The sequence below is a fragment of the Lytechinus variegatus genome, chromosome 7, assembly GCF_018143015.1.
Source record: "Lytechinus variegatus isolate NC3 chromosome 7, Lvar_3.0, whole genome shotgun sequence".
In the NCBI taxonomy this organism is placed as follows: Eukaryota; Metazoa; Echinodermata; class Echinoidea; order Temnopleuroida; family Toxopneustidae; genus Lytechinus; species Lytechinus variegatus.
This window is the reverse complement of record NC_054746.1, coordinates 22903765-22931092: the sequence shown is the minus strand read 5'-3', so window position 1 is coordinate 22931092 and position 27328 is coordinate 22903765. Positions and strand designations below refer to the sequence as shown.

Below are 27328 nucleotides of genomic sequence, written 5' to 3'. Positions count from 1 at the left end.
CCCCAGTATCACCATGTCACGGTTTCGTGGACGTCATGGATGAACCATCACTATATATATATCTGTTTATCTTTCCCTATCTGATCTCATCTATCCCATTTTTTTTGTCTGAGATGATTAGGGTTTGAATACCGACACACCTACAGCTGCTTCCAATAATCATAAAATTACTTCTTCACAAAGACGAGATTAACATGAAGTTTCCCGCCTATAAATATTACCATGCATTGTTGGCGTCGTCAATACTTCCATAAAATAAGGTCATTGAAGGTGCGTTGTATGAACTAAGCCGTAAAAAAGAAACTATTAATTATATTTCAAACTTTTATAGAGAGATTTGTCTGACGACACAAAATACTGCATATACTCCACAAATATTATTGCGACTTATATAAATGATATCGCTGTCCTTGAAACCTTCACTGATTGAAAAGATGAAAAAAAAACTTTTTAGCTAGTATCAATGGAATCCCATATCATTTTCAATGTGACAAGATAGTTTCGAGAGTTTATTATCTGAATATTGAGTGTTTCCCTTTCAAATCCTCTTCATGAGTCTATATATTTCTATTTCCCTCTTTTATTTTGCTTTTGTGCCACCATAGATCCACATTTAACGATGTCAATCTTAATTATAATGAGGGTAATGATTACCAATTTATGAAAACATGAAATTTCCAATATCCTATCGGTTTTAGTGAATTACAATGGAACTCGTGTAAAGACACGACGGAGTAAATTAAACAAAATTAAAAACATGAAAAGGAGAAACATTTAATTGGAAATGGATGGAATTTCTTGCTTAAGAATTTTTCGTTCATTATCAAAAAACCGACTCATATAGAGGAAAAAAAGAAGAACAATAGAAACAAGAAGAACAAGGGGAAGAAAGGGAGAACGGAGGCGGAGGACTTGGTAGAGGTAACAAATACAAGAAACATAAATACAAAGTTGGAAAAGCAGAAGACTGAGAAAAGTGAGACAAATCTGAAGGAAACTAATCGGGAAGACAGACGAATTTTTTTTAATGAAGAAAAAGAATAAATGAAATAATGAATAAATGGAAAAGTGGAGCGGACATCTAGAGAATAGACTGACTAAAAAAGTTATAAAAATTGGGGAGAATTTTAAAGAAAAATTATTAAACTGAGGAAAGGTGAAAGAAAACGAGAGTAGAATGGCGTAGGAAAAGAAAATGGAGTAGGTCATGCTAAGAGAAAAGGATAATAAAACAAATAAAGGAAACACAAATGAAAGGAGAGGAAGGAGAAGAAGAAGTAGAAGAAGAAGGAGGAGAAGGAGAGAGAAAGAAAATAATGTTTACTTAGCCCTTTTTTAATTAGGAAAATATGTATCAGTTCTACACGGTATTAACTGATTTTTACGGACATGATGAATCACAATCATGTTTACGTTTGATATGAAACTTGCTTAATTTTCAGTCTGCAGCTAATAAGCCTACAATAAAACGATGCCAAAACCTCTGAATATTAACTCACTGAACACCATGACCGCGGCTTCGTCGCCCAATTAGGCTTAATAGGTCTTTGGATCAAAGGAAGACAAGGGAAAAAAGACAGGAAATCATCTTCTATGGGGTTTTAGTTTTTTGTTTCTTCCTCGTCTTCTTCTATTCATCTTTTGTTGCCGTTCAGACACCTCGATTGCTCAGTGTCTCTTTCTTTTATTATGTAAATTATTGCTCGCGTGGCAGATGGTTCTTTAAGAAGGCTATTGAAATCTCCTAACGAAGTACAACAATGGGTTTCCGGCCTGTTGACAATTAAGAAGCAAATCTTCCAACTATCATTATCCTTGACTTGTTTGAACAGAATGTGAAGTTTCATATACAAAAACTGATAGAGAGCGCGAACAAAGACTAATCCGAGTCCCTTCTAGTAAATAAAAAAAAATGTAATAAGTTAGAGAGTTTGAAAGTTTTATAAAAAAAACAGTAATGACGGACGTTTTCACCTGATCAATTTCCTGAAAGAAGTTAAAATTTCAAACAAAATGTATATATTGATAACGTGAAACACACTTTAAACTAACATAACGAGAATTCACTCAGTGGAATTTTTTGGGGGGCATGCTCATATATATAATCATGATAATGATATGCATGATGGTGTTAAATTAATCTTTAAGTAGTTTTGGCTTGGAAACGCTCCGAATAATAATTTAACAAATACTTGTGGATTCTAAAAAATACAACTCTGTGATATTCAAGTAAAAAAAAAATTCTGAAGAAAGCTATTACATTACAATGAATAATTTTGATATTCGGTAGGTTTCAAATACCACAATTCTTATAGTGATAATTGATGAAAATCTTACTTTGGCTCATCACGCAGAAGATCTCTTGTGCAGGGGCGTCGATCATATATATATCTATCTATCTTTCTATATATATATATATATATATACATATATATATATATATATATGACTCATGAGAAAGAGACACATATCTCACCCTCACCAACAATGCGAGCGCGAGCTGAAATTTTTTAGTATGACATGAAAACAGGAAAAATGTACATGTTTAGGTTTGTTTGTAACTCATGAGGAGGATAGATACTGTACATGTATCTCACTGTATTTATATTTTGTATGATTTATATTACAGCATAGGAGCCAAACCTCTCAGATTTAACAATAACAAGATTAAAACATAATCGTAATTTTGTGAAAGATGTGATATATATTCTGATAGGAACGGATCAAATCTACAATCAAAATGTTTTCTCCCCATTTTTATAGGCTGATATTTCTCATAAAAGATGACACAAAAAATGCAGGATTCAATTCACGTTGGTATTTTCCTCTTTTATATAGAAGATATGTTTGCAGACCCTTTTGAATAATTTTAAGATAATACAATATAAACATATAGTAAATAGTGGTAGTAAAATACGAGCTGTGATTGGCTGGATTGGTACCACGTGACCTCCCTTCAAAAAGTTATATTGTACATATGTACAATATAACTTTCGATTTTTGGATGGCAAAACCCGTGTTTACTGAATAGGGAGAATATCGATTAATTTGTTTTCAATCGATATATTTGTATATCATTGTCATTCAACTGGCCTAGGAGTTCATTTGTTGCTACATGTAATTATGAGTTCATCGTGTTCAATTGGAATTTCACAAATATAAGGCAAGAAGAACGTATGCCATCTAGATCTAGACTATGGTAAAATCCATGATGGGGGGCTTAGATTGAGGGATCTATTTACTATAATAAATAGTGAACGTTCTATCATACAATATTACTGGACTATATATGAACTCCAAATATAAAATTATCCCTCGTGCACAAGCCTATTTCATCTCGGCCTTCGGCCTCGGTGAAATAAACCTGCACTCGGGATAATTTTATATTTGTCGTACATATAATCCAGTATATTGTACAATAGATTGTACACTATTTATATAATAAAGAGAGAGGGGGGGGGGGGCACACACGCACAGAGAAATTAGGGGGTATTTGAAAAAGAACCTATTTGAAAGATTTGAGTTTTAGAATGATAATCCGATGTTATATACAAGTTTTGATCTTAACCACTGATTTTTAGTCAGGTCTTAACTTAAATAAAACGAAGCATGAGTAAATTATAAAAAAAATAGAATAAGGTTTTTTTTATTTATGATATTCCTTATTATTCATAATGGCTACCAAACCAATGTCTTGCTGATGTATCTTACATTGAAAAATTATATTACTACATTAATTTTCTTTCAATATTCAACTCTTGCAGAGTATCATACCATATACATTTCTTGCATGTTGCACACGTGTAATATCTGTATTTATAAATACAATACTGATTGTAATCTCCTTTGTGTAACCGAGGTGGGTTGGTGTAAATTACGCTTTATTTAAAAGCCCTCCTACATCAAAGAATGCCGCCCTGAATGGTCAGCTTTTGTTATTCACTGCGCAAACAACGGTCATGCATGTCTGGTACGAGAGTGTTTATTACTCATTGTTATGCAGATTTCGCGTGTAGTGATTACGATAAGAAAGCCGATGCACGTGCCTAAAGTCTTTCATATACATTAAGTGGTTCATGTTTATGATTTTTGATCATCAACTTATAAGATTTTTTTCCTCGAATTAATTTTGCCCCAAAGCAAAGCAGACACAATGAATTTTAAAGCTTGCGTTATGCCTAAATCATAATCACCACTTGTAAAAAAAAACACAATGTTTTTATGAACATTTCGTTTTGCATTGAAGTCAATGAAATAGAATTTGTAGCGAACAGCAGTCTTAAAAATCTTGAGGGTTTTTATTTACAAAACAAATCAACTTCACTTTTACTGAGCGTTTGTTTCAAGCAAGGATTTTCAAAAATGCCATGATTCGTGTCTCCAATAAATATAATAATGATGATGTTAATTTTTGTTACTCATTGCAAATTTTGTCGTCAGAAAGTCTATTTTCTTTCTCACGTTTTTCTAGTTGTTAATTAAGTTTGTGATTTTGATCATTTTTATACACTGAAAAATAAATTAAATCACTTAAAAATGAGTTACCACACGCTGTAAACTTTTGTAAATAAATTAATGCTTATAGATTCAATAATAGATCGACTCGATTAAAAGAGAAAAACACAAAGATGTAGGGGCATATGTAAATTAAATTTAAAAAATCTAAATTGGATTTCAAATCAGAAATTTATGGCTTTTAAACACTTTGCCGAGTTAAAAAAAAATGACACAACGCAAGCGATGGTAAATTCTGCAAATGAGAGTCGAGGAAGTCGCATACTCTCTATATATTTCATTTTCCGTTATTTCTTTTTCATGTATAGGTTTGATTATAAAGAAGCTCTTGATTTAAAGGACAAGTCCACCCCAACAAAGACTTGATTTGAATAAAAAGAGAAAAAATTAACAAGCATAACACTGAAAATTTCATCAAAATCGGATGTAAAATGAGAAAGTTTTGGCATTTTAAAATTTCGCTTATTTTCAACAAATGAGTTATATGAACGAGCCAGATACATCCAAATGAGAGAGTTGATGACATCACTCACTCACTATTTCTTTTGTATTTTATTATATGAAATATGAAATATCTTTATTTTCTCGTCATTGTCATGTGAAATGAAGTTTCATTCCTCCCTGAACACGTGGAATTCTATTATTTTAACATTTTGTGCTTCAGGCAAGGAGGTCCTTATCGTCAAATTCGTAAAAATTGAAATATTGTATAATTCAAACAATAAAAAAAAAAGAAATAGTGAGTGACATCATCGACTCTCTCATTTGGATGTAACTGGCTCGTTCATATGAATATTTTGTTGAAAATAAATTAAACTTTGAAATATCATAACTTTCTTATTTTACATTCGATTTTGATGAAATTTTCAGCATTGTGCTTGTCTGATTTTTTCTATTGATTCAAATCAACATTTTTCTGAGGTGGACTTGACCTTTAATCATTAATACATGTTCAACGAGAAATCTGAATGTTTTATGATGTTTAATTGAACATGTTGAATGAATTTCGAAATATCGACTCTATCGTCCTACAAAGCATGCTGTGCGCTAATGAAACTGAGTACAAATTCTGAAATGATAACTTTCTTTTAACATCCGAATTTTATGAAATTGTCAGTGTCATTTTCCTCCCCTTTTCTCATTTGTTTCTTTAAAATCAAAAGTATGATTGCGGTCAACAGAGCAATTTTTACCGTTTTGAGCAAATTCCTCATAATATTAAATTTTGAGAATGTGGTATTTTTTCAGTAATCGCCAACGGTGCTTTAAAAAATGTAAATTTTACATAATTGTGTCAAGAGGAATTTGATTTCATCTTGTGAATAGTTTTACCATGATTTTGTAAAACTAACATTAATTTGTAGATGAGTTTTCATTTTTAAAGAATGGCGCAATTTTTTTCAACTATAGTTATAGCGGGGCTTTTTAAAATTACTGTTAAATATCATTAACCAGTTGTCAGGGAATTATACTACTAAAAACCACCTTGGCAACTTTTCTAGTGGATTGTTAACATTTTTAGTTGGAAATGCGGCAACTACTAATATGTCATTTTTTGCACATGGCGCCATGATACATTCCTTTCTCTTCTGACAGAATAAATCCGACGGCGAAAAGAATCTTTGCGAAGTTTCCAAGTGATTAGACTTACCTATTCTGGGGCTCGTTGCAGAAAGAGTTGCAATCAGTGGCAACTCCAAAAATCATACGCAACTTGATTTTCAACCAATAAACAGCGCGCATTTTTGACATTCGTTTAAATGCAACTCTTTCTGCAAACGGGCCCTGATGTTAAAGATTGCCTTCCATTTTCCCCTCACGCTTTACAAGTCTTCCTGTCAAAAAGGTGTCATGTTTTGGCGTGCAGCATGCATGCAGGATTCCTAATGTAAATACTCATGACTTTGAACTTTGATTTGATATCGGAGTTGCAAATCATTGCAAACGTGATAACATTCTTACAGTCATTCTCTTTTAATTTAACAATATGATTTTCAGACTCTTTTTTACACATTAATATCCAGGTACATCCGCTTTACAATATGTATAACATGCATAAACCTCAGTGTTTGTGTTAATATAGATCTGGTCTGTACTAATGTCTGTGTTTTCTGCTGAAAATCATACAAATTTTAATTGAAATTAAAAATATAATATTTTAAAAACTCATATGGATACATTGGCGGCGGAAGGCAAAAAAAAATTAGAGGGGGGCTGGGTCCACCTAAAATTTGGGGATGGACACAGGTAAAGAATTTGACAATACAAAAAAGGTTCTCAACAAAAAATTTCGGGGGACCCCCACCTCAAATTTAGGGGGACGGGTCCCCCCTGCTTCCGCCGCCTATGTATGGATATAGAACTTATGAAACTTGAAAGCCATTTTCAATTCACACTTATAAAACACAAGACCTTATCGTCATAACTTGCTATTATCTGCTTGATAAAAAGACATTCAACTTAATTGGAAAAAAAAAGTTTTTTAAAGAATTATTTTATACGACCTTGTGATCAATGCCATGCTATATGGGATATTATTATTGCACGGAAACGACTACATTCTTTCAAAACTTTCATCAGAATGATTATGATATATTTGATTATCATCGTATCACCCCACAGGGAAACATGCTGAGAGGAGCATGCACAAATCATTATAGTAATTACTGGACAAACGGAAGAGTATATAGTTTATAATCCACATCAACTGTTGAAACCACCGCACATGTACGATTGGTGTGCGACCCAACTTAAAAAAAAAACGTAGTAGAATTTGATGCTAATATTGAAACATAGAATAACTTGTAATGTTCTAAACCATCGTACGAACACTTTTTTCAAATCTGTGACTATTCTATCATCCTCATTATACTAAAAAGCGAATTTAATATTTAGTCGAAATGACGCCATGGCCCTGCATATGGGAAGAGGTGGTGCCGAAGCACCCCCAATATTTTTCCTGGGGGGTACTGCATGCATTATTTTCCATAGGCAGCACCCCTGGATTTCTTGAAGGTGTGAAAAATGGATGTATGTAACCAAAATTAACTTCATTTGGTGGGGGCTTTCAAATTTGCATCAGCACCCCTGTTAAAAAATCGTTCCCATGCAGGGCCCTGGTTATCAGTAGTACGATCAGCTACGATTTCAAACTAATTTGGCTTTCACTTCAAAAGACTTGCAATCGCCCCAAATTAATTTTATTCGTATTCTATCAATTAATTTGAAACTCAAATTAAACGATACTCTTCACTCACATTTTCAGAAAATGAGCAATATGCGATTTGTTCCAAAATCGGATCCTGGGCCAGTCGTAAGGTGTGCGGCGGCCTTTATTTCCTCACCCGATTTATGTTTTCTCTTATTTTTTAAAGGTTTTATATACATTCAGGAAAGCAGCTATAGGGTAATTCATATCAATGCCTGTACATACATATTGCTATAAATCGATCTTTATTAGGCCTATATGCAAGTGTAAAGGCCTATAAATCATCATGTTAAATAATTATTCACTTATCGAATGTCAGACAAAATTATCATAATTATTTTCCTATCATAGTTATCAACTTATAATGGATTAATGAAATATAACACACCTTTATAGAATATTTTTTCTGATATCTTACGCCTATCATAAATATTGTCTGATAATAATTTCAGAATCTTATTTTCTTCAAGACGATCTGCATTAAAGTTCGCTTAATTTCTAAAGAATTTCACCTGCTAGACTCGTCTATTGGTATGTTTAGTTAAGTGTGGAGAAATGGAAAAAACACAAAATTGTCTTTTGGGTTGATATTTATGACTACAATGACCTTGTAGTAGTATGGCACGTGCTTGGAACAGGGCTCGTCCGTATTTGCATATCATTACAGGAAGTTGTCATTCACAAACGTACGGGTTTCCGGCTTTAAGCGCGCGCTCAGTGAATACGGCCCTCTGATTGGCTGAAGCAATAGTCAATGAAACATACTCGGGTCAGGGGCTCTCTTGCAGAACTAGGAGGAAAATAATAGTAAAACCAGACAACCGAGCGGGCGCATTTATGAAAAAGAGCAAGACAACTACCCTGACAACAATAGCAGACTAACAAACGAAGCGCAGGTGCAGTCGAGTTACTTGGACCCAGCTGACCACACAATTTCAATAGATTGAATGAACGTAGTGATGAAAAAAACTTCTTGGGGACCCATTCACGCTATTGAAAAAGGGCACGCGTCTCGCACAATAGCCGCACACTTGCTGACTAGGGTACGGTCTCGTCGAACAAAAGAACTTTGGAGAAGTTGGGGGAGCGACTGAACTGGGGGAAAAAGAAGAAGTGAGGGGTGAGTTGATATAAAGACCTGACCACTGAACTGAGAGACGTGTGCCATCGTCTTTGTTGGAGAATAACCAACTGAAAAATACATTAGACTGATGGAATTTAAACGGCATTGTAGCTATTTTTTTCTAGAAAGAGCCACCCCTTAAAAAAAGTCCATAACTCACCCCAAGTTTAACTCATATATTCATTTAAGAGATTTTAGATTTTGAAGAACATATTTCAATGCTAGGATGACACATCTTGAATGTACATTATGTAAAAATTATACAACCCTGTATCAACATGTAGGCTTACATGTAGCTAGGAATAAAAAACAATGTCTGATCACTTGAACATTAGCTTTTATAGTTGCCGACTCCAAAATATTTGAGAGTAAGGATCTGGATTTAAGATTTTGATGGAACGCCAACTCCAAGATTTTATTCTAAAAAAGTACTAACGCTAACATAAATGCTTCTATCTGCCCCCCCCCATAAAACAACAACAGCAAGCAAATAGTCCCGAAAATAATGAAGGTTTTAGTTGGCAAACATAAAATGAGCTCGGGATAAAGAAATAACAAGACCCAGCTATATGACTACGGTAGAGAACATTGGACCGTGGCAAGAGATAATCCGGATTTAAAGCACACAAAAAAATCCAGGACCACGCGACCAAGAGTAGTAATCCCTATTCATATGCAAAACAGCGGCACGAGCCGATAGCTGGTATATAAAGAGCGCGCCTACCCGGAGCAGAGTATTTACCAAGAAACTGTTCTTTCAAACGCAAAGTTTTGCGACTCTGCACAAAGTACTAACTACTACAGCACAGCTAAGTTGCATTCCTCGACAAGTGATAGCGTCAAACCAGGAATAATATCTATTTGGATTATACACTTCCTTCTCACAGTTGGAAAAGTAATTTTCGCGATTTCCTTAGTTTCTTCAAGCTTATTGTATGGCTGCTCTACGTTTTAGTTAGATTATACATCTATATTTTTGTAATATATATATTTTTAATTGAGGAAAATAATATTCGCAGTACTGTCAAAATTGACACTGTACTTGGGCAACGCGAGAACTTGCCATCGATCAGTGACAAAAGTAGATTGTCGCCCTCTCTTGAGATAATTTGTTCATTTTTATCCTCAAAACCAAGGCACGCGTGTGCGAGCTCTGATTGGTCGGCTTGTCACACTTATGGGCGGGGCGTAGTAAACGGAGAGTACCCGAAATGCAATGACAAAGAGAGCAGATCGAGCTGCTAGAAGTTGAAAGCTCGCAGATAGAGTTGAGTGGAAGGATTACCAAGAAAGGAATAACGAATCGGCTGCACTGCCTTCTTGGCGTGCTATGTTTTTTGGAAGTATGGGGCGTTTTACCTGGATTAATACAGTGATTTTTGCTCTGCATTGGATTAGCATTATTTCTAAGGTAAGAAATCTTATTTTTTTACACCTCACGTTTGTCCCATCTACCATCTCATTTCGCCACCATTCATGGTAGCATTGGTGCAGTACTATTATTGACCGCCAATAACGGCCATACGCTCACCCGAGAGATACGGCCTGCCGAACGACGTTGGTAACATGTATGCTGCACAACAAAAATAAGAAGGATGAAATAGTTTATTAATATTTCCCGTTTTTCTGTGTTTTGCTACAGGTCACTACAGCTGCAGGGATATTCGAACTACGCCTGAACTCCTTTTCCAACGACCAAGCCAAGGATATCCATGGACAATGTTGTACTGGAAATAATACAAGTACCGATCTCTGTGTTGGACCTTGCAGGACATATTTTACAGTGTGCTTGCTCCATTTTCTTCGTGAAATTCCCGATGAACCCTTGCCAGAACAATGCACATTTGACTTTCGGAATACATCTGTTTTGGGAGAAAATTCTTTTGAAGTTACTGATGGATTAATACAAATTGCTTTTGATATTGATTGGCCGGTAAGTTACCCTTCATCATCATCATCATCGTCATGATTACAATGTTCATCTTGCACATTAAAAGTAACAATATTCATACCAGTTTCATTCCTAATTTCTTGAATTCAAGGGGAAAAGTGACCTATAAGAAAGTGGAAGTATTCCCTGATTTAAACTTTTCGCATGTTCGTCATGATCGTTCCCTTGGTATATCAGAGGGGCCTAGGGGGGGGGGGGGGGGGGGGGATTGAACCCCACCGAAATCGACCATGGTTGAGTAGACTCTTTCAATACAATTTGAACTCATCTTCGAAGGGGGTCTCTCCTTCATAATACCATACTACCATTCAAACAACAATTCTTTCAAAAAATGTCCCAGTTTCTCCTTGGTGGTATGCAATAAAGTGTATCACACAACAGAGTGAGTCGGTGAATGAGATTCACCAGTAACACCAATGATGCACTGGCATTTTATCATTGTTATAACGAATTTCTTCCTCTTATTTAATACAGGGTGACTTTTCACTTGCCCTAGATGCCTGGCACGACGAGAGCAGCAATGATGGTAAGGATTAGTTTTGTTTGTGTATTTTAAAATGGAGTTTAAAAACATTCCTCAGACACACCCCTCTATTATGTCAAGAGAGGGCACATGTACTATTCACATCCATACAATAGACATTGCATCGCCATAACATTAAGCCTAATTATAGACCTACATTATTTTACTTGTATATATTGTTTTCAGCATTCCTCGTCAATTTCTGTTGTTTCGTCGGGCTTTTTATTCGAATTTTTCCAATTCCTCTTCAATTATTGGTCTTGAAATCTCATTATTGAGACGGGTTTACCAACCATGCAGTGTTATGTTAATTCAAATGATAAACACGTAGGCCTATACAATACTGCATTGAAGGCCTATCTTATTCAGATAATGTTATTGAAATGATTGATTTTTACTTTGTATTTTTATCATTACATTACTAACATATTGACTGCATTTATGTTAAAGTAATGTTAACATGTCACAAATGGACAACGGGTCTACCGGTACCTTCGTGGATCAAGGAACTTATTATTCCAACTATTTCGATTTGGACGCTGTAATCTTGAAGGTCTTTTCCTCCATAACGTCGCCATCATCATCTTGTGCCAATGCAAATGTTGGATTTATACCATACTAATTATGGATCGCTATCACTTCACCGGTAACTGATACCAATGAAGATGAATGTTGCAGCGTGCACCACCCCACCCCGACTTCCCTGTGTCACTTCTTCCAATTGAATGGATGTTAATACGTGTAAGGACTGACACCCCGCCGTGGATACATTCTTCAAAAGTCATGTCAATAAGAAGACACTCATCTGTTATCGAGGCATCTTCTTTCCACTCGCTTCCCTACAAGCTTACATGCTTCACCTCATTGTGGATTATTATTATATTGTCACCAACACGGACTCACATCACCGGGCAAAGTATTGGCAGCAGGACACGTGTGGACTATGTTTGGAATAATACGATGTGACATATCAACTTGCTAAGCGAATTAGCATCTCTTCAAATCATCTCTTCTGGAATACATACGAATGGATGATCTTTCATTTTCTGCCTATGTGATTCATGTTACATCCCTACCCCGTGATTGTGTGCTCTTGTATCAACCAAATCTCGACCTTTCTTTTTACTTCCTTCTTTCGTCCAGACTTTAATAGATGATCATAAATGACTTCCGCCCGTGGAGCAATAAATGTACCCCTGCCCGCAGCTCTATGATTAGGGGGGTGGAGGTTTTGACACACATGGTCCGCACCTCCACCTTCGTGTCTTGACTTGAATAAACACCGGATGTGGATATTTTCTTCATACCTCTGATACCAGGAACTGGGATTTATTTGGAAATGTACACGAGAAAATACTCAAAACGAAACCTGTTTTACTGCAAGCCAAATGATTGTGGAAGGATGCAAAATACTAGAATCATTTTTTATGATAACAAAAGTGAAATTTGAAATTTAGTGATTTACCGACTCCTGAAGAAATCGGATTACTAAAACGTGAAAGACCCGCATTTTTCTGCAACCGTTCCTATCTCCCTGATGCCACTTCATCATTATTTTCGTTTTGTGGGACTTCGTTATTTTTGCCTAACTGTACGACTGACATGGCTAGCGGCTTGAAGTCCGCACACAACGTAATTCAATAGACAACATTTTGATGTATACCTATTGTGTATTTATGAATGGGTGTAAATGGTGACGGCTGTGCCATGGAGGAGTGTTCTCGAATTGCTTTTTAAAATGAATGATTTAATACTATTAAGGTTAGCTATGTGTAGAACGATGCTCTTTTGTTAGATACTTAATCATTCGTCGTATGATTAATAACATCATTTACTGTGTACCAGCATGTTATGAAATATTCATTTTTTGTTCGTCATTTCAAGCCTTTATAATATGGTTTTTAACACCAGGGTCATAACTCGTAACCTTATTGTGTTAGTGTAGGGCTGATAGTGCTTTCCATTTTTTATTCGCGTGCCTTGAATTATGGTACGTAACTTGTTTTGGATGAGATGGTCGTGGGAATAGAACCATCTGCCTTAACCACACAATTTTGAACTGATATAATTATTTGCTGTACACCATACACATATCCTTCACCCGTTGAACTTACATTGCCTCTCACAAGGGTTGTGAGAGAGACAGAGCTACGGAGATGGAGAAGAGAAAAACAAAAACAAAACAAAAGCAAATGTGCAGGGATACTCTTTTTGTTACATCGTCATAAAACGACAAATGAAGGACATGTGGAAACATATAGGTGAAATGTTGGTAATTAAAGTTTGCATGGAACCGTGAGAGCGCACTTGGGCTAACACCCGTTTCACTGTTCTTGTGGTGAAATTCGTACGACTGAACAACTGTTTCACGTCGATTTGAGCAACAGGGGCGGTCCGGTGTACGCTTTAATTCATAATGGTAAATGAGAGAGATGAAAACGTCCAAATCTAAAGCTAGTAGATTTACAGTTATCTTGTCGACCAATGCGAAGCAGCTGGTACCAGTATGATTGGTTGGTTCTTCTGGGGTCGCTTGTATTGGAATGCCGTCTATTTGCAATGAAAATACATTCACTGTGCGCTCTCCTCAAAACAACCTCTGCATATAAGGCAATTTTGGGAGGCGGCTAATAATAGAACATAGATTCTGTGTTTTCTTCATTATTTTCCCTGTCTAACATGAATACCGAATGTTGAAATCAAATTGATAGGCTGATAATCGTTGATAGTGGGAGTAAATGTACATGTGAAACAAAGTGTTGCTCATTATCTTGGATTGAAGAAAGAGAGAGGGTGATGCCGAGGTCAAGGTCACATATTTGTATCTTTTGGGAGGGTGGTCATATGATAAGACAGGTGTATTTTGTAGCACGCCTACCACGCGACTGCCACGCGATCTCAATACACCTCTGATAAAAAGCTGACCTTGGACCAGAACCCCGAAACCGCGGGAAATCTGTAACCCCCTAAAATCCCTAGTGACTCCCATGCATCCATGTTCATTAAATGCAAAATCTGTCTATTTTTTTAGACAACAACCTTTGGTCAGTGTACTAGGATGGTAATTGTCTTATTGAACACCGTACTGTGTACTCGACCTACCTGTTTCTCTAGCGGCTTTCCCACGAGCTTGGGGTATAATGGGCAGATGGATGGACAGAAATCCATAATGTGGTAGAATAATCATGCTAATTTTCTTTTTTGATGCATGAATTCACTTCACGTGTAAGCGATATCAATGACGCTTGGATAAGCCGAGTGGGTGTTAGGTCGAGCGATTCAAAATTAACCAGTGAAGGAGAGAATACTGCCAGCCTGATACGGCAGATACTCCTGTCTCTGATGTTTGTAAAGTTAGCAGGCATGTACGATTTAAGAAGATCCATAAGATGAACTTTCATCCAAAATATTGTCAATAGCATTCCGTAATTAATTATTACTCCTTATTTTATTTCTATTAATTCACAGGAGCTCGAAGGCGCCTTGAATCGCTCCGGGTCCACAGGTCTCTGAACGCCAGCTCGGTGTGGTCAAACTTCACCTACCCGACGGCATTGCACACGCTGGACTATTCGTATCGAGTGGTCTGCGCTGAGAACTTCTACGGGTCCAAGTGTCAAGAATCCTGTACGCCTCAAGATGACATCTTCGGGCATTTCGTGTGCAATAACCAGGGTCAGAGGGTCTGCATGGAAGGATGGGACGGTGTCTGGTGTGATAAAGGTGAGTAAAATAAAAGACTTAATGTATCATTAATACATTGTTTTAAAACACAATATTTACCAGGAAATGATAACACCTTACAATGTTGTTATCTAAAGTTACATACGGGAGGCCCAAACGGGAAGCGCTAAAGATTATTTATTTGACAGAAGATAGCAGTGTTGCCCAGTGTTTAGAGTGGGGCTACTTGAATAGATAAGCGTCGGAGTCAATTAAGTTACCAAGGAATCGTTCATGTCCATCAAACGGACAACATAACACATAAGAGAACATCGCTTCATTATTTTCTGCAAACCATTTTTTATTTCCATGAATATGCGGTGTCCCAGATACGTACCGTTCGAATTAAGAATGAAAATAAATCAAGCCTTCGAAATTGAGTCAATCATAGAGGCGAGGTATCGAACATCCTCCTTTCTATGCGGGGAGATTATTTTCATCCGTGGTCTATCAGGAGGGATTCTATCCTTGGCCATTTCTCTAGGGTAATTGGAAGGATGTGAAGGGAGATTGAAATAAAATCGCACATCGTATCTGGGATTCCGCGCATAGTCGCCCCTCTCTGCCATCACGAGCTCTGTCTTCCAACTGCCAAATTCAATTTAGACCCGAGTCTGTTCCTTTCCCGTTCTAACCCCGGTACTTCGACATTTCCCAAAATTACAAAAAAAAAATTGTTGACAAATCAAATGTAATTTTATGAATATATCTCATTCCGATATTGAATTACTCTTAAAAATAGGGAAAACCAAATTTTTTATTTTTCTTCAGTGTTTAATGAAGTTCAGTGCTTTTCATCAAGATTTCATTTGAATTCCAGTAAATATCAGTTTGTTGAAATTATTCAGTTTATGAGTTCATTTCAAATAGCCCAGTCAATGGGTGAGGCACACGCCACCCCAACAGATTGTAGTGATATCCTATGCCGCAATCGAAATGAATTGACGTGTAATTTTGTGATGTTTGCACTATTCACTAGTGTATATACTTAACGGGTGCATTATGCAGGCGTTCGGATGATTCTTCCGCTTGCATGACTGTCCGTATCACCACACTCTTACCCATTCCTCAAATCAAATCGGATTTTTTTTTTTAGTCCATGTGGAAATATGAGAAGTCTTATCGATCCATAGAACCTACATACAATACCCGACGTGGATAGACCATGCTCCAAGCGATGCATCTATAAATTCCCCCACTTTGTCCACATTATCCGAAATCATCCCGATGGTGGACTCCTCATCATATCTCTTTTTATTGCATGGATTGGCTTGTGACACACACATTGATTATTTTCTATCCATATATTTTTCATAAGTCATGTCGTTGAGAATGGCTTGAGCTTGATGGATCTTCCTCAATTTTTTTTATCCCGTTCAGAGGGCGCATCTGTAGAATTGTTACGAACACCTGGTCTTGTGCCATTGTGCCTTTCACGTTTGATAGATTGTGAATAGAAGGCAGAGGGATGGCATTGAAATCCTCTTTCTGGTGGCATGGTAACTCACTTTAGAAATAGCATAATGCTGCAAAACACAATGTTCAGTTTATGAACGTTCAAATTTTTTAAAGACTCCCTGTGAATTATGGTGTAATTCGCACGTCTGGTCGTCTGAAAGCGCGCCAATTTTAAGGTCACGTGCAGACTAGACTTCATAGCAATTTATCGAATACAAAATTAGTAAAATTTTGAGGTTCAAAATATCTCTTTTAAGCGGAAAGAATAAGATTTTCCATATCCATTATTCGTAATCGGAAACAAATATTGTAAAATATTTGATGTTTCCTTTTACTTTTTTATTTCAGAATCTGAGTTTCCGTGTAATACATTTTTTAAACAACGAATATTTAGAACACAAAATCACCGGGTTAGATCAAATTATTCTTCTTCCATTGATTGGGTAATGATGCTAATTGCCAACAAGGTTGCAGACAAACACAAGGGTTTTATTTTTCTTGAATTCAATTTTGAATAGAGGCCACAATACGCCCCTGGGTTCATTTGTGAACAGTCTGTGTTGATCAATGGCCCACCATAGAGAGGGAGAGCAAGCGAGATATAGACTCGCGACTAGAGCTCTTGAAGCACACGCGACCTGAGAAAAAACCACGATTTCACTATGCATATCATTAGCATAATGAACTGCCAGCCACTCTATTCATATTCCCCTCTTCAAATATCGTTAAGGTCGCTTTTTGGTTTGACCCCCATCAAAATTAAGGGATTCATAAGTGTAAAGAGCCATCTGCTCATATAGCTATCGGGATGTTCGTTATTATTATCAACAATATAAGATGATAAAATATAGAGCGAATAGTACGCGGACACCATTTATGGGCGCATATTTATATGCGAATTCTTGTGATAGGAAGAGTACTATCAGAGGTAGAAAATGTAACAACTACCTCGTGTAGTGTTGCGTGGGTGACGATTCATTGATGAAGAATCGCGATTTCTCATTAACATATACAACCCCTCCAGCTGTATTTAAAAGGATACAGAGGAGGATGCATGGGGATTTGGAGCGCTTTTAAGATTGCGTGCCTCGATCTATACTCTTTCCTTCACATTTTCAGTTCATCTAGGCGTAAAATGGCGGTGAGCTTATCACCATCGCTGTGACGGAAAGCCCGACGGATTTTATAGTAAGCGGTTAGGTCAGCCAGGTTTTTCCTCATCGATTCAATCTTTACGTTTGTTCAAGCTTCCTTACTAAACACTCTAAAATATGAAAGGGGAAAGCAAAGCGAGAGACAGCACGAGCAAGATAGTGAGGGATGGAGGAAGAAGAATGGCAGAAACAAGATGACAATGAAAGTGACAAATTCAAAGATGTTAGGTGTGAAGGGTGTTTGGTTAGATGCAACATGAACTCTCTAGAGGTCCCCCAAAGAGGTAGGGATGTTGAACATGAGCTGAAGACAAACATAGCGCAGCCGGAGAGCGAGGGCTATGTCAATGGGCTTGTGTAACTGCTTATATTGAACCACCAGGGTAGTTTCACGGCAATCAGAGCATGCGCAGTAAATTTAGCTAGGCAATTTTTCTTCGGAATAGCTAATGTACCATTGATTCAGCCATTTGTTTTCATTCATCAACTCTAATGCGTTTTTCCCCTTTTCTCATATCCTATCTTTTCTACAGCCGTTTGTTCAGAGGAATGTGTGCATGGTTCCTGCGATGAGCCCAACACTTGCAAGTAAGTATATGAAGACACGTAGATATTTCTGTTTGAAATAATCTTTACAAGATTGGCGAAAATGCTCGAAGATGTTGAGATTCCAAATAAAAACAATACATTAATTAATTTTTAGGAGCTGTTAAGAAGAGATCATGAGAATTAAAACCGAACGCCATTCCTCCAATGCCTCTATTAACTTAAAAGCTAAGCCCTTTTGGAAGCAACCTCTCTCCTCTTTCCCCTCCATCTCATATTTCTTGTCCAGTTACTTTGATCCCTGTTGCGAACAAGGTCGGTGTCTTGAAAACATATGAATATTAAATCTGTAAAACCCAAACGCCTTTTACCTCTTGGAAGATTATACGACACGCGTGTCGCGATGAAGCTGCAGCGTTGATTAAATTACAAGATATACAGGAGAGTGGTACTGAGCTCAAATGCCCACGTCTTGTTCCATTAGCACTCACCAAGATATGTCGATGGCATATGCAGAACGATTCCGAGGCGATCCTCTGTATATGCCTGGTGATCTTGTCACGTATGATAAAGTAATACACACTTATTAGCTCCGTGGAAATTCCATTCAAACTTAATGAATTGAGACTAAACGTAGACAATCCGATATACAGATTTTCACGTCACCTGTTACTGAGTAACAGAGTCCGTATTTCCATTTATGTCTTAAATGTTTTGTACATAGAAAGAAAAATTTCCGAAACGCTGATGAAAGATGTTTGTTTTTCTTTGATAGATGCGACAATGGGTACAAAGGAGCCGCATGCGACCAATGCCAGACTTATGAGGGCTGTGAACATGGGACATGCAACGAGCCAGGAGATTGTATCTGTGACGAAGGCTGGGGAGGACTGCTATGTACAACAGGTATACATCTCAATTCATATCAACCTAAATTATGTCCAAAATACGTATTTGTAAATATAATTGAATAGTGAAAATTCCTTGTATATACCGTGTTAGATCTTAAAGAATATCGAATCACACCATTGTTAAAGAGGTTACACTAATTTAACCAAACTATGCGATACTAGTATATGATGATAACTGATAATGGTCACATCACGCTTAACAAAAGTCAATCTTTCTTCACTCTGCTTCAGATTTAAACTACTGCACCAACCACCAACCATGCCTGAATGGCGCTACTTGCCAAAATGAAGGAATCCTTGACTATCGATGCTACTGTACACCTCTATTCACTGGCCAGACATGCGAGACTGCTATAGCTTGCCCTTGCCTCAATGGAGGAACTTGCAGCGTAAGTAGTTACTCTCATTACATGCTCTCATGCAACATGAATAATTTATTGTATTTGTATTTTTATATGCTTTGTCATAGACTGACATCGATACTTATTTTGTTGATTGTATGTATTGTTATGTTACAAGGTCCGACCGTTTCATTTTACACTAAAACACCAGTATCAAAGTGTGTGCGTTGAGCATAATGTGATGGCATAATTTTGACTCGTGCATGTATTCATTTTTTCCTTTTGTATTACAGAGTGGTCCCGACGGTTATACTTGCCTGTGTCCTGTTGGGCTGACGGGGGATTTGTGCGAGAAGCAGGTTCCTAGATGCGAGTCAAACATGTGCATGAATGGCAGTACATGTATGGAAACATTTGATGGCTACCGCTGTGCCTGTCAAGAGGGTTACACGGGCACTCACTGTGAGATCCGTGACCATTGCTCTTCATCGCCTTGCCGCAATGGTAGGTCACCATTACTTATTGTTTAAAGATTTCTAATGTCTTTCCTGGATTTCACGACACATATTGAGTGAATGTTATATATTTCATGAAATGAATCTGAATTATGAATTCCTCATATTAATTAGTATTGTGTGTCTGTTCTTATTCGTCTTAATGCAGGAGCTACATGCATCAACAACAACGTGGCCTACCAGTGTACATGTCCAGATGGCTTCCGCGGAGATCAATGTGAGGAGAACCTCTGTGCAACACGTGGATGTCTAAATGGTGGTACCTGCCGCGCGGAATCTGATTCAGTCCATTGTGAGTGTCCTCTCGGATTTAACGGTGATCACTGCCAAAACAACATCAACGACTGCGCCTCGTCACCTTGCAAGAACGGTGGAACTTGCTACGATTTGTTGAATGACTACCGTTGTGAATGTGCCTTCGGATTCGGCGGACCCAACTGTAGAGATCACTTCACTGTTTGTGATGGAGACAACCCCTGTGCAAATGGAGGAACGTGCCTACGAGATGTGATGGGAGGTTTCATGTGTGAGTGCGCCGAAGGATGGAGAGGTACAACATGTACACAGTCTACTGGTCCAGTCCAAACATCCGTACCTACTGACTGGCAGCGTGGTTCACAACGGCCTAACATCCGGGCTACCAGTTCACCTACCATTAAATTTGGATTATCAGATACCACTCAGCTGGTCATATACGTTGCTTTTGGATTATTGGTCATCGTGCTTGTCATTATTCTGATAATTGTGGTGTATAGAAAACAACATCACCCCGACCCAAGGCAAAACGACCTGGAATCAAATACAACATCAACGCCAAATAACAGAAATAGACATACATATAAAGACAATTTCTCACAGGAGGAAAAAGTACTGCCTCTCTTGAGCATAAGTGAAAAAGTGTGCAACAAAGAGCAGGACACATATAGCAAAGCAAATTCGCAAAATACGTCGTCAGCTTTGCAACATAAAACAAATCATTACTCAATTGAAGAGTACGAAAGGCCGCCGCCTTCAAAGAACAAAATGATGATTATTCAAACTTCATCAAATAAGCATAATGTGCCACAAGCAAGACATTCTTATCCGAGAAAAGACTCAGATGAATATTATTATTATGATGAAAAACATGTGCAACTTCAGAGAACAGACTCTTTGCAAACGCCTAGCCAAAGCTCTTCTTCACAGAGTACGCCTAGACACACGGGATCATGTACAATCTCACAAATATCGTAAGTATACACATTTACAATTGCCTAATAAGAATTGTAGAAATGTAGATAATGTTAAAGGGGAAGTTCACCCTGAAGAAAAGTTTGTTGTAAAAATAGCAGAAAAAATAATAAAAAATATTGGTGAAGGTTTGAGGAAAATCCGTCAATGATTAAGAAAGTTATTAGAATTCATAGTTTTGAATTTGTGACGTCATATGCGAGCAGCACTCCTACAAAGCAAGTGGTAAAAAATCTTTTAAATGTCATTTTCTCAGAAAATTGAAAACGGTTTTTACTGTGCCTTTTGTATATCAATAGACAAATCATTTCACACCCGATCATAAATAGAAAACAAAATAAAGTCATCAGGAACCATACAAAAGTTGAAATTCATTGATTTTTTACCATTCGCTATGTAGGAATGCTGCTCGCATATGACGTCACAAATCCAAAACTTTGAATTCTAATAACTTTCTTAATCTTTAACGGATTTTCTTCAAACCTTCACCAATATTTTTTATTATTTTTTTGCTATTTTTACAACAAACTTTTCTCCAGGGTGAACTTCCCCTTTAAATAGGAGATGTGTTGAAGTAATAAGTCCAATCCTATTTAATTTGTAGAAAGGGAATGAGTTCAATCTCATTTATTATACATGCAATTTTCGATGGAGATCATATATTTCCCAGAAACTATTTTTTTTTCTTTTCGATAGATAGTTCAGCGCACTCCTTCGCTGAAGGAAGTTTTATTTTCAGATGCCGTTGTCATGGTGACTAAACACGATTAGGGATTACATCTTGATTCTCAGATTTTTCATTGATGAATCCTTCAAGGGTCGAGATAATGAACACTCAAGATTCTTTCCCTTTAAATTCTCTATACACCGTATCTCGAATTATGACTATAACATACAAGCAAACTTCCAATTTTAGCATGATGAGGTATTAAAATATATGAAAACAGGAATTGGGGGTTTGTAATATTTTCTTGTCTTTTTTTTTACCTTATTGTATTGTAAATTATGTCTGCTTCCTGTGTGCAATCATCTCAAGATAAAACGCTTCTATATTTGACTGGTCTGCTATAGGTGTAGAATTTGATGACGGGTCTGCATAATTAAAACTGTCCCATGATGGAAAAGTTGACGAGAATATGTATATGTAACTATATAGGAAGCGACGATCAATATTCTTTGTACTAGTCATAATCCCAGTAACATATGTTCTCTTATTTTTTTTTGTATCTTTAGGGCTGTAGTCGAAGATAGTAGGGGAACGACAACGCCGACGTCTGTTGGATTATTCGCAACTGAGGTAATTATCATCCATCTTTTCTATTTCATCATTGATCTACAGCTTAGCATCAATCAATAGAGTTCCATTAAGATGTGATGTTTTACCGGCTAAATGAATGGGTTACAGACCATGGTCTACATCAATCTGTGATACAACCTAAATATTAATCTCGATCGGGTGTCTAACGGAAGATGAACGTGTTTAATAGCTTGTTTTGATTCTTGTTGCTTTCCTTTATTTGATAAGCAAGTCATACCACCGTTCCATCTACCCGCATAATTGGTTTTATTTTATTAATTCAATAACTTATTTTCAAAACATTATGTATAACAAGTGCAAGCAGTTGCATTTATTTGTCACCTTTACCGGCAGTGTACTTTGCTATCTCAATACGGTGCCTTTGTGCTGTCGTTTATATTTGGAAGTGTTTTTGGTAGTCTCAATGATTGTTAAACATTTCTCTCAAAAAGCAGTATCGGCTACTAATACCTCTAACGGAAGAACAAGACACGCCTTGTTCAAGTTTCATAACAAAACCTATCTGTTTTGGTTGACTTTTGAAATACACTTTAAACAATCGCTGAAGCACCAATGTGTTATTTGCAGCATTAGTGATGAGGGTTATGTACAGTGCAAATGATTCAGATCCATGTCTAGGTTTTAGGTGTGGGTGATGTTGATAGTAGCTTGATAGCTTTGACAATCATTGGTCATACTGATTGTGACAGGTATACGATTGCTTAGGTTGTCTTTTCGATACAGGGTTCTGTAGATGACATGATGGGCGGGTAGTCTATGGTATGGATTTGATGGATAGGGTATGGTGGGGTTTAGATATCAAAGAGAAGAGCCAGTCATTGGGATATGGTGAGCAAGTCTTGACGGCACGCAGAGAATGCAGGTCGTTTAAATGGGACTGACCTATCACGACACCAATCCTATTCTACTTAGCAGCCAACTCCATGCGTTTCATAAGAACTTAAATGATTTGAACGTGGCTCTCAGGAAACAAAAGAATGTTTTTCTTTTTTTTTTTAGTTGAAAATCTGGACAAAATATTAACATCTGAAGTATTGAGGCTTAAATCCCAATTGTATGGCTCGAGTTTCATTTAAAAAAATATGTTTTTGCAAAGTTTAACCAAGTGTATGGGGAGTGTTTTAATTGTTTTGATTTGATTTGGCAAAAGTTTGGCAATGAGAGTAAATACATCCAAAAATGGATTAAATCTCAAACAACATCAAAATAGGAGAATGAATGATATCCGTTCTTTGACGCGAGGCCATTTTAATACCACACTGATGTACCATTCGCGTCTAATAAGTGGGGGTCACAATCCACGCGAGTAAGGTCAGGTTATTCCGCGCTGCACGTAGGCTTTGGACTCCAACCAAATCACAACCACACTCGCAATAATCTTCCACTAATGCTATTTGATTATTAAAAAGTTACTTTAAAAAGAAGAGATAACAAATCATACATAGTGACTCAGATATTATTACTTATAATTGCTATATTGTTGGTATTCATATCATTATACTGGACCAATAAAAAATTGCAACCTTTAATAATGTGTATAGGAGGCATTGGAGAAAAAGGGATGTCAATAGCGGTGTATTGTTGATGCATAGCTCGCGGCGCGATTGAATGGAGATTGTTTGAATCACGTGGTTTATAGTGGTACCAGGTGCAAGCGAGGTATGGACCAATCGCGTGTCTCGCCACCTATGTTTGCCGCTCTGCACGCTTGTTTGTTGTCATAACATTCATATGCTAATGAGCACCACAGAAAGACCATGTTTTGGTCCAATAAAAGAGTGAGTAAAACGACTAAACATTCGACAGCATGTTTTATTAGATCAGGCAACCACCGAGAAGAAAATGAATAAAAGTAACTGCTTGAAACTATAGTTTAACATTAACCTGACATTTCTCAGCCTTAAAACTAACTGCTTAAAATCACTAAGAATCATAGTTTTTCTCTGCTTATTTGATAATGTGAACTTACCAATGTTTTCATTTATATCTCCTATGTACAGGTATGAGAGAAGGAGAGGGGAAGATGTTGCAATATTATTTTCTTCATGCGCTATGTATTCAACGCTATTACCCACTGCCAATGGAACAGCGCCGCTCATAGGAGGACACCCAAGGAGAGAGATGGAGAGACTTGATAATTATTAAATGGAGGGCGCCAAACTAATTGAATCTAAATAAATTTCTTTTAAGAAAAAAACAATTATCGCCACCAAATTCTATGCACCGTTTAATCTTTCATGCCACACCAGGTTACCTGGTTGAAGCAGCTCTCATATCCATTTGTCTACAATTTTTTTGGAGATAAAAAGCCATTGTGTGCCTTTTTGGAAAGATAACAAGACTTATGATAAAGGAATTTAAATTATTGTGTTCTTTTACACGCAGCAATATTTAAATGATTGTTATTGTTACCTGTAATTTGCAATCGACAATTTAAATCATGATTATTCACACTTGAAGATCCAATAAATCAGGCGCTCACCTACAATATTCCCAAAATCATGTTTCCGAAAAAAAAACAAGACGAAAGAAAGGGATAGAGAGACAAACCAGGATTCACCAAGTTCTTATTCTTGGCATTATTTCATCATTAAACTCTGTACAAAGTTACACGAAATGTGCTGTATCTGAAACATATAAACAAAATATACGGTTTTTTGCAAAACGTTCAAATTCTGTAGGCTATAGGATGTTCAGTCAGTGGAGCTGTGTTGTGAAAAGTGACATTATAAATACCGGGCAGAATCTTGCCAATTTCATTCAAAACTCGTGTAGAAATTCATGACCGTTTTATTGGACTTGCTCACCAGTCTTCAGTACGTAATTCACACTATAGAGCAGACTATCAAGTAGCAGTCGTTTTTTGTATTCCAAATTTGCTACTTATATTTATTAAATATGAGAAGAAAATGAAAAAAAAAAGATTTAATAAGAAAAATTTTAAAGTACACATTGTAGAACATGTACTACTTCTTCTACTATTACTACTACTGATGTGTTAAATTATTGAGATATAAAGTTTTCTTGATATATTTTATATATTTTTGTGAGTTGAGATTTTTCGTTTGATTCTGTTATTTAAACAAAGTTATGATGTGAAGCATACGTTTAATCGTACTCTTGTGACGTATGTAAATGTTTCCATAGAATTCTATCATTAATCACTTGATACACGTGAGAAACGGACTTCTGACAAAGTCGTTTCCTTGTCAAATGAATTTTGATAGAACTCTATATCAAGGTAAATATATGAAAAGCCATGTGGTTTTTTTATAAAGTAATTCACTTTGTAACTTAATTTTTGCTATGCAGAGGGACCAAAATGTAAGTCGTTGTGCTCATATATTGCGAGCAATCGTGTTATTGTTAGCTTTACAAATACAACTCATCACAAACATTAATATTTAAATGTTTTTGAGAGATTAAAAAAAAAATCAACAATATTGTTATGAATTAAAGTGTTCACGCTCTTGGCCAACTTTATTACACATGTTAAAGAAATTTTTGTATATGCTATGTATATTTCTATAGCTCAGAAGTGTACAGTTTGTACATAATGTGGATAAAACAAAAATTAATTCAACTTCAAACAACTCTCGTCGTACGTTGAGCACTTATTCTTGGTACTGTTGTTGGCATTCGAAAAATCGAATAAAGAAAACGCAAAAAAGTTACCGCCGAAAATTCGCTTGTATTTCTCTTTATATTTTCGTACAATTGTCATTTGAGTTTTGAGAAATGTGACTGTTAAAGTATTGTGTAACATCAGTGAGAGAGAGAGAAGGGGGGGGGAGGGAGAGAGAAGGATATTACGAGCTTTCAATGAGAGAAATGAGAGAGAAAAAAGAAAACTTGAGAGCTTGAGGTAGACAGAAGAGAGACACAAAGAAGGAGGGGGGGGGTGAAAGAAAATAGTTTTATAAAATGTGTAAACAAATACTATATGAACTCGTATATTAGACGGGGGGGGGGATTATGAATTTTGAAGTTAATCCAAAGTTAGGAACGCACCCAAAATCATATTTACGGAGGGGGTGTGAAGTTGATTTATTAGTTAGAGGACAAGTCCACCCCAACAAAAACTTGATTTGAATAAAAAGAGAAAAATTCAACAAGCTTAACACCGAAAATTTCATCAAAATCGGATGTAAAATAAGAAAGTTATGACATTTCAAAATTTCGCTTTATTTCACAAAAACAGTTATATGAACGAGCCAGCTACATCCAAATGAGAGAGTCGATGATGTCATTCACTCACTATTTCTTTTGTTTTTTATTGTTTGAAATATGAAATATTTTGATTTTCTGGTCATTGTCATGTGAAATGAAGTTTCATTCCTCCCTGAACACGTGGAATTCCATAATTTTAACATTTTGTGCTTCAGGCAAGGAGGTCCTAATCGTCAAATTCGTAAAAATTGAAATATTGTATAATTCAAACAATAAAAAACAAAAATAGTGAGTGACATCATCAACTCTTTCATTTGGATGTAACTGGCTCGTTCATATAACTATTATGTTAAAAATAAGCGAAACTTTGAAATGTCATAACTTTCTTATTTTTAATACATCTGATTTTGATGAAATTTTCAGTGTTATGCTTATTGAATTTTTCTCTTTTTATTCAAATCAAGTTTTTGCTGGGGTGGACTTGTCCTTTAATAGAAAAGTCCACCCTAGGCGACCAGCCCATTTGAGATGAAAAAAAAAATGAAACAATCATAGCACTTGAATTTTTCATAAGATCCTACCCTATTGTCATAAAACAGTTTCGAATGAGGCGCCAATGATTATACAAAAGTTGTCACATCC

The 27328-nt window shown here is 36.5% G+C and overlaps 1 protein-coding gene across 1 annotated transcript; it reads left to right on the top strand.

The window, feature by feature from the left end:
• Nucleotides 1–9629: 9629 nt before the first annotated feature.
• LOC446219 (delta protein) lies at nt 9630–26075 on the top strand. The gene is made up of 11 exons (XM_041612884.1): nt 9630–10257; nt 10489–10779; nt 11272–11323; nt 14789–15043; nt 18189–18243; nt 18977–19107; nt 19344–19501; nt 19747–19957; nt 20117–21197; nt 22432–22495; nt 24517–26075. Exons 1-11 carry the CDS (start codon nt 10177–10179, stop codon nt 24520–24522), a joined length of 2385 nt encoding a protein of 794 aa, XP_041468818.1. The 5' UTR covers nt 9630–10176; the 3' UTR covers nt 24523–26075.
• Nucleotides 26076–27328: the final 1253 nt, after the last annotated feature.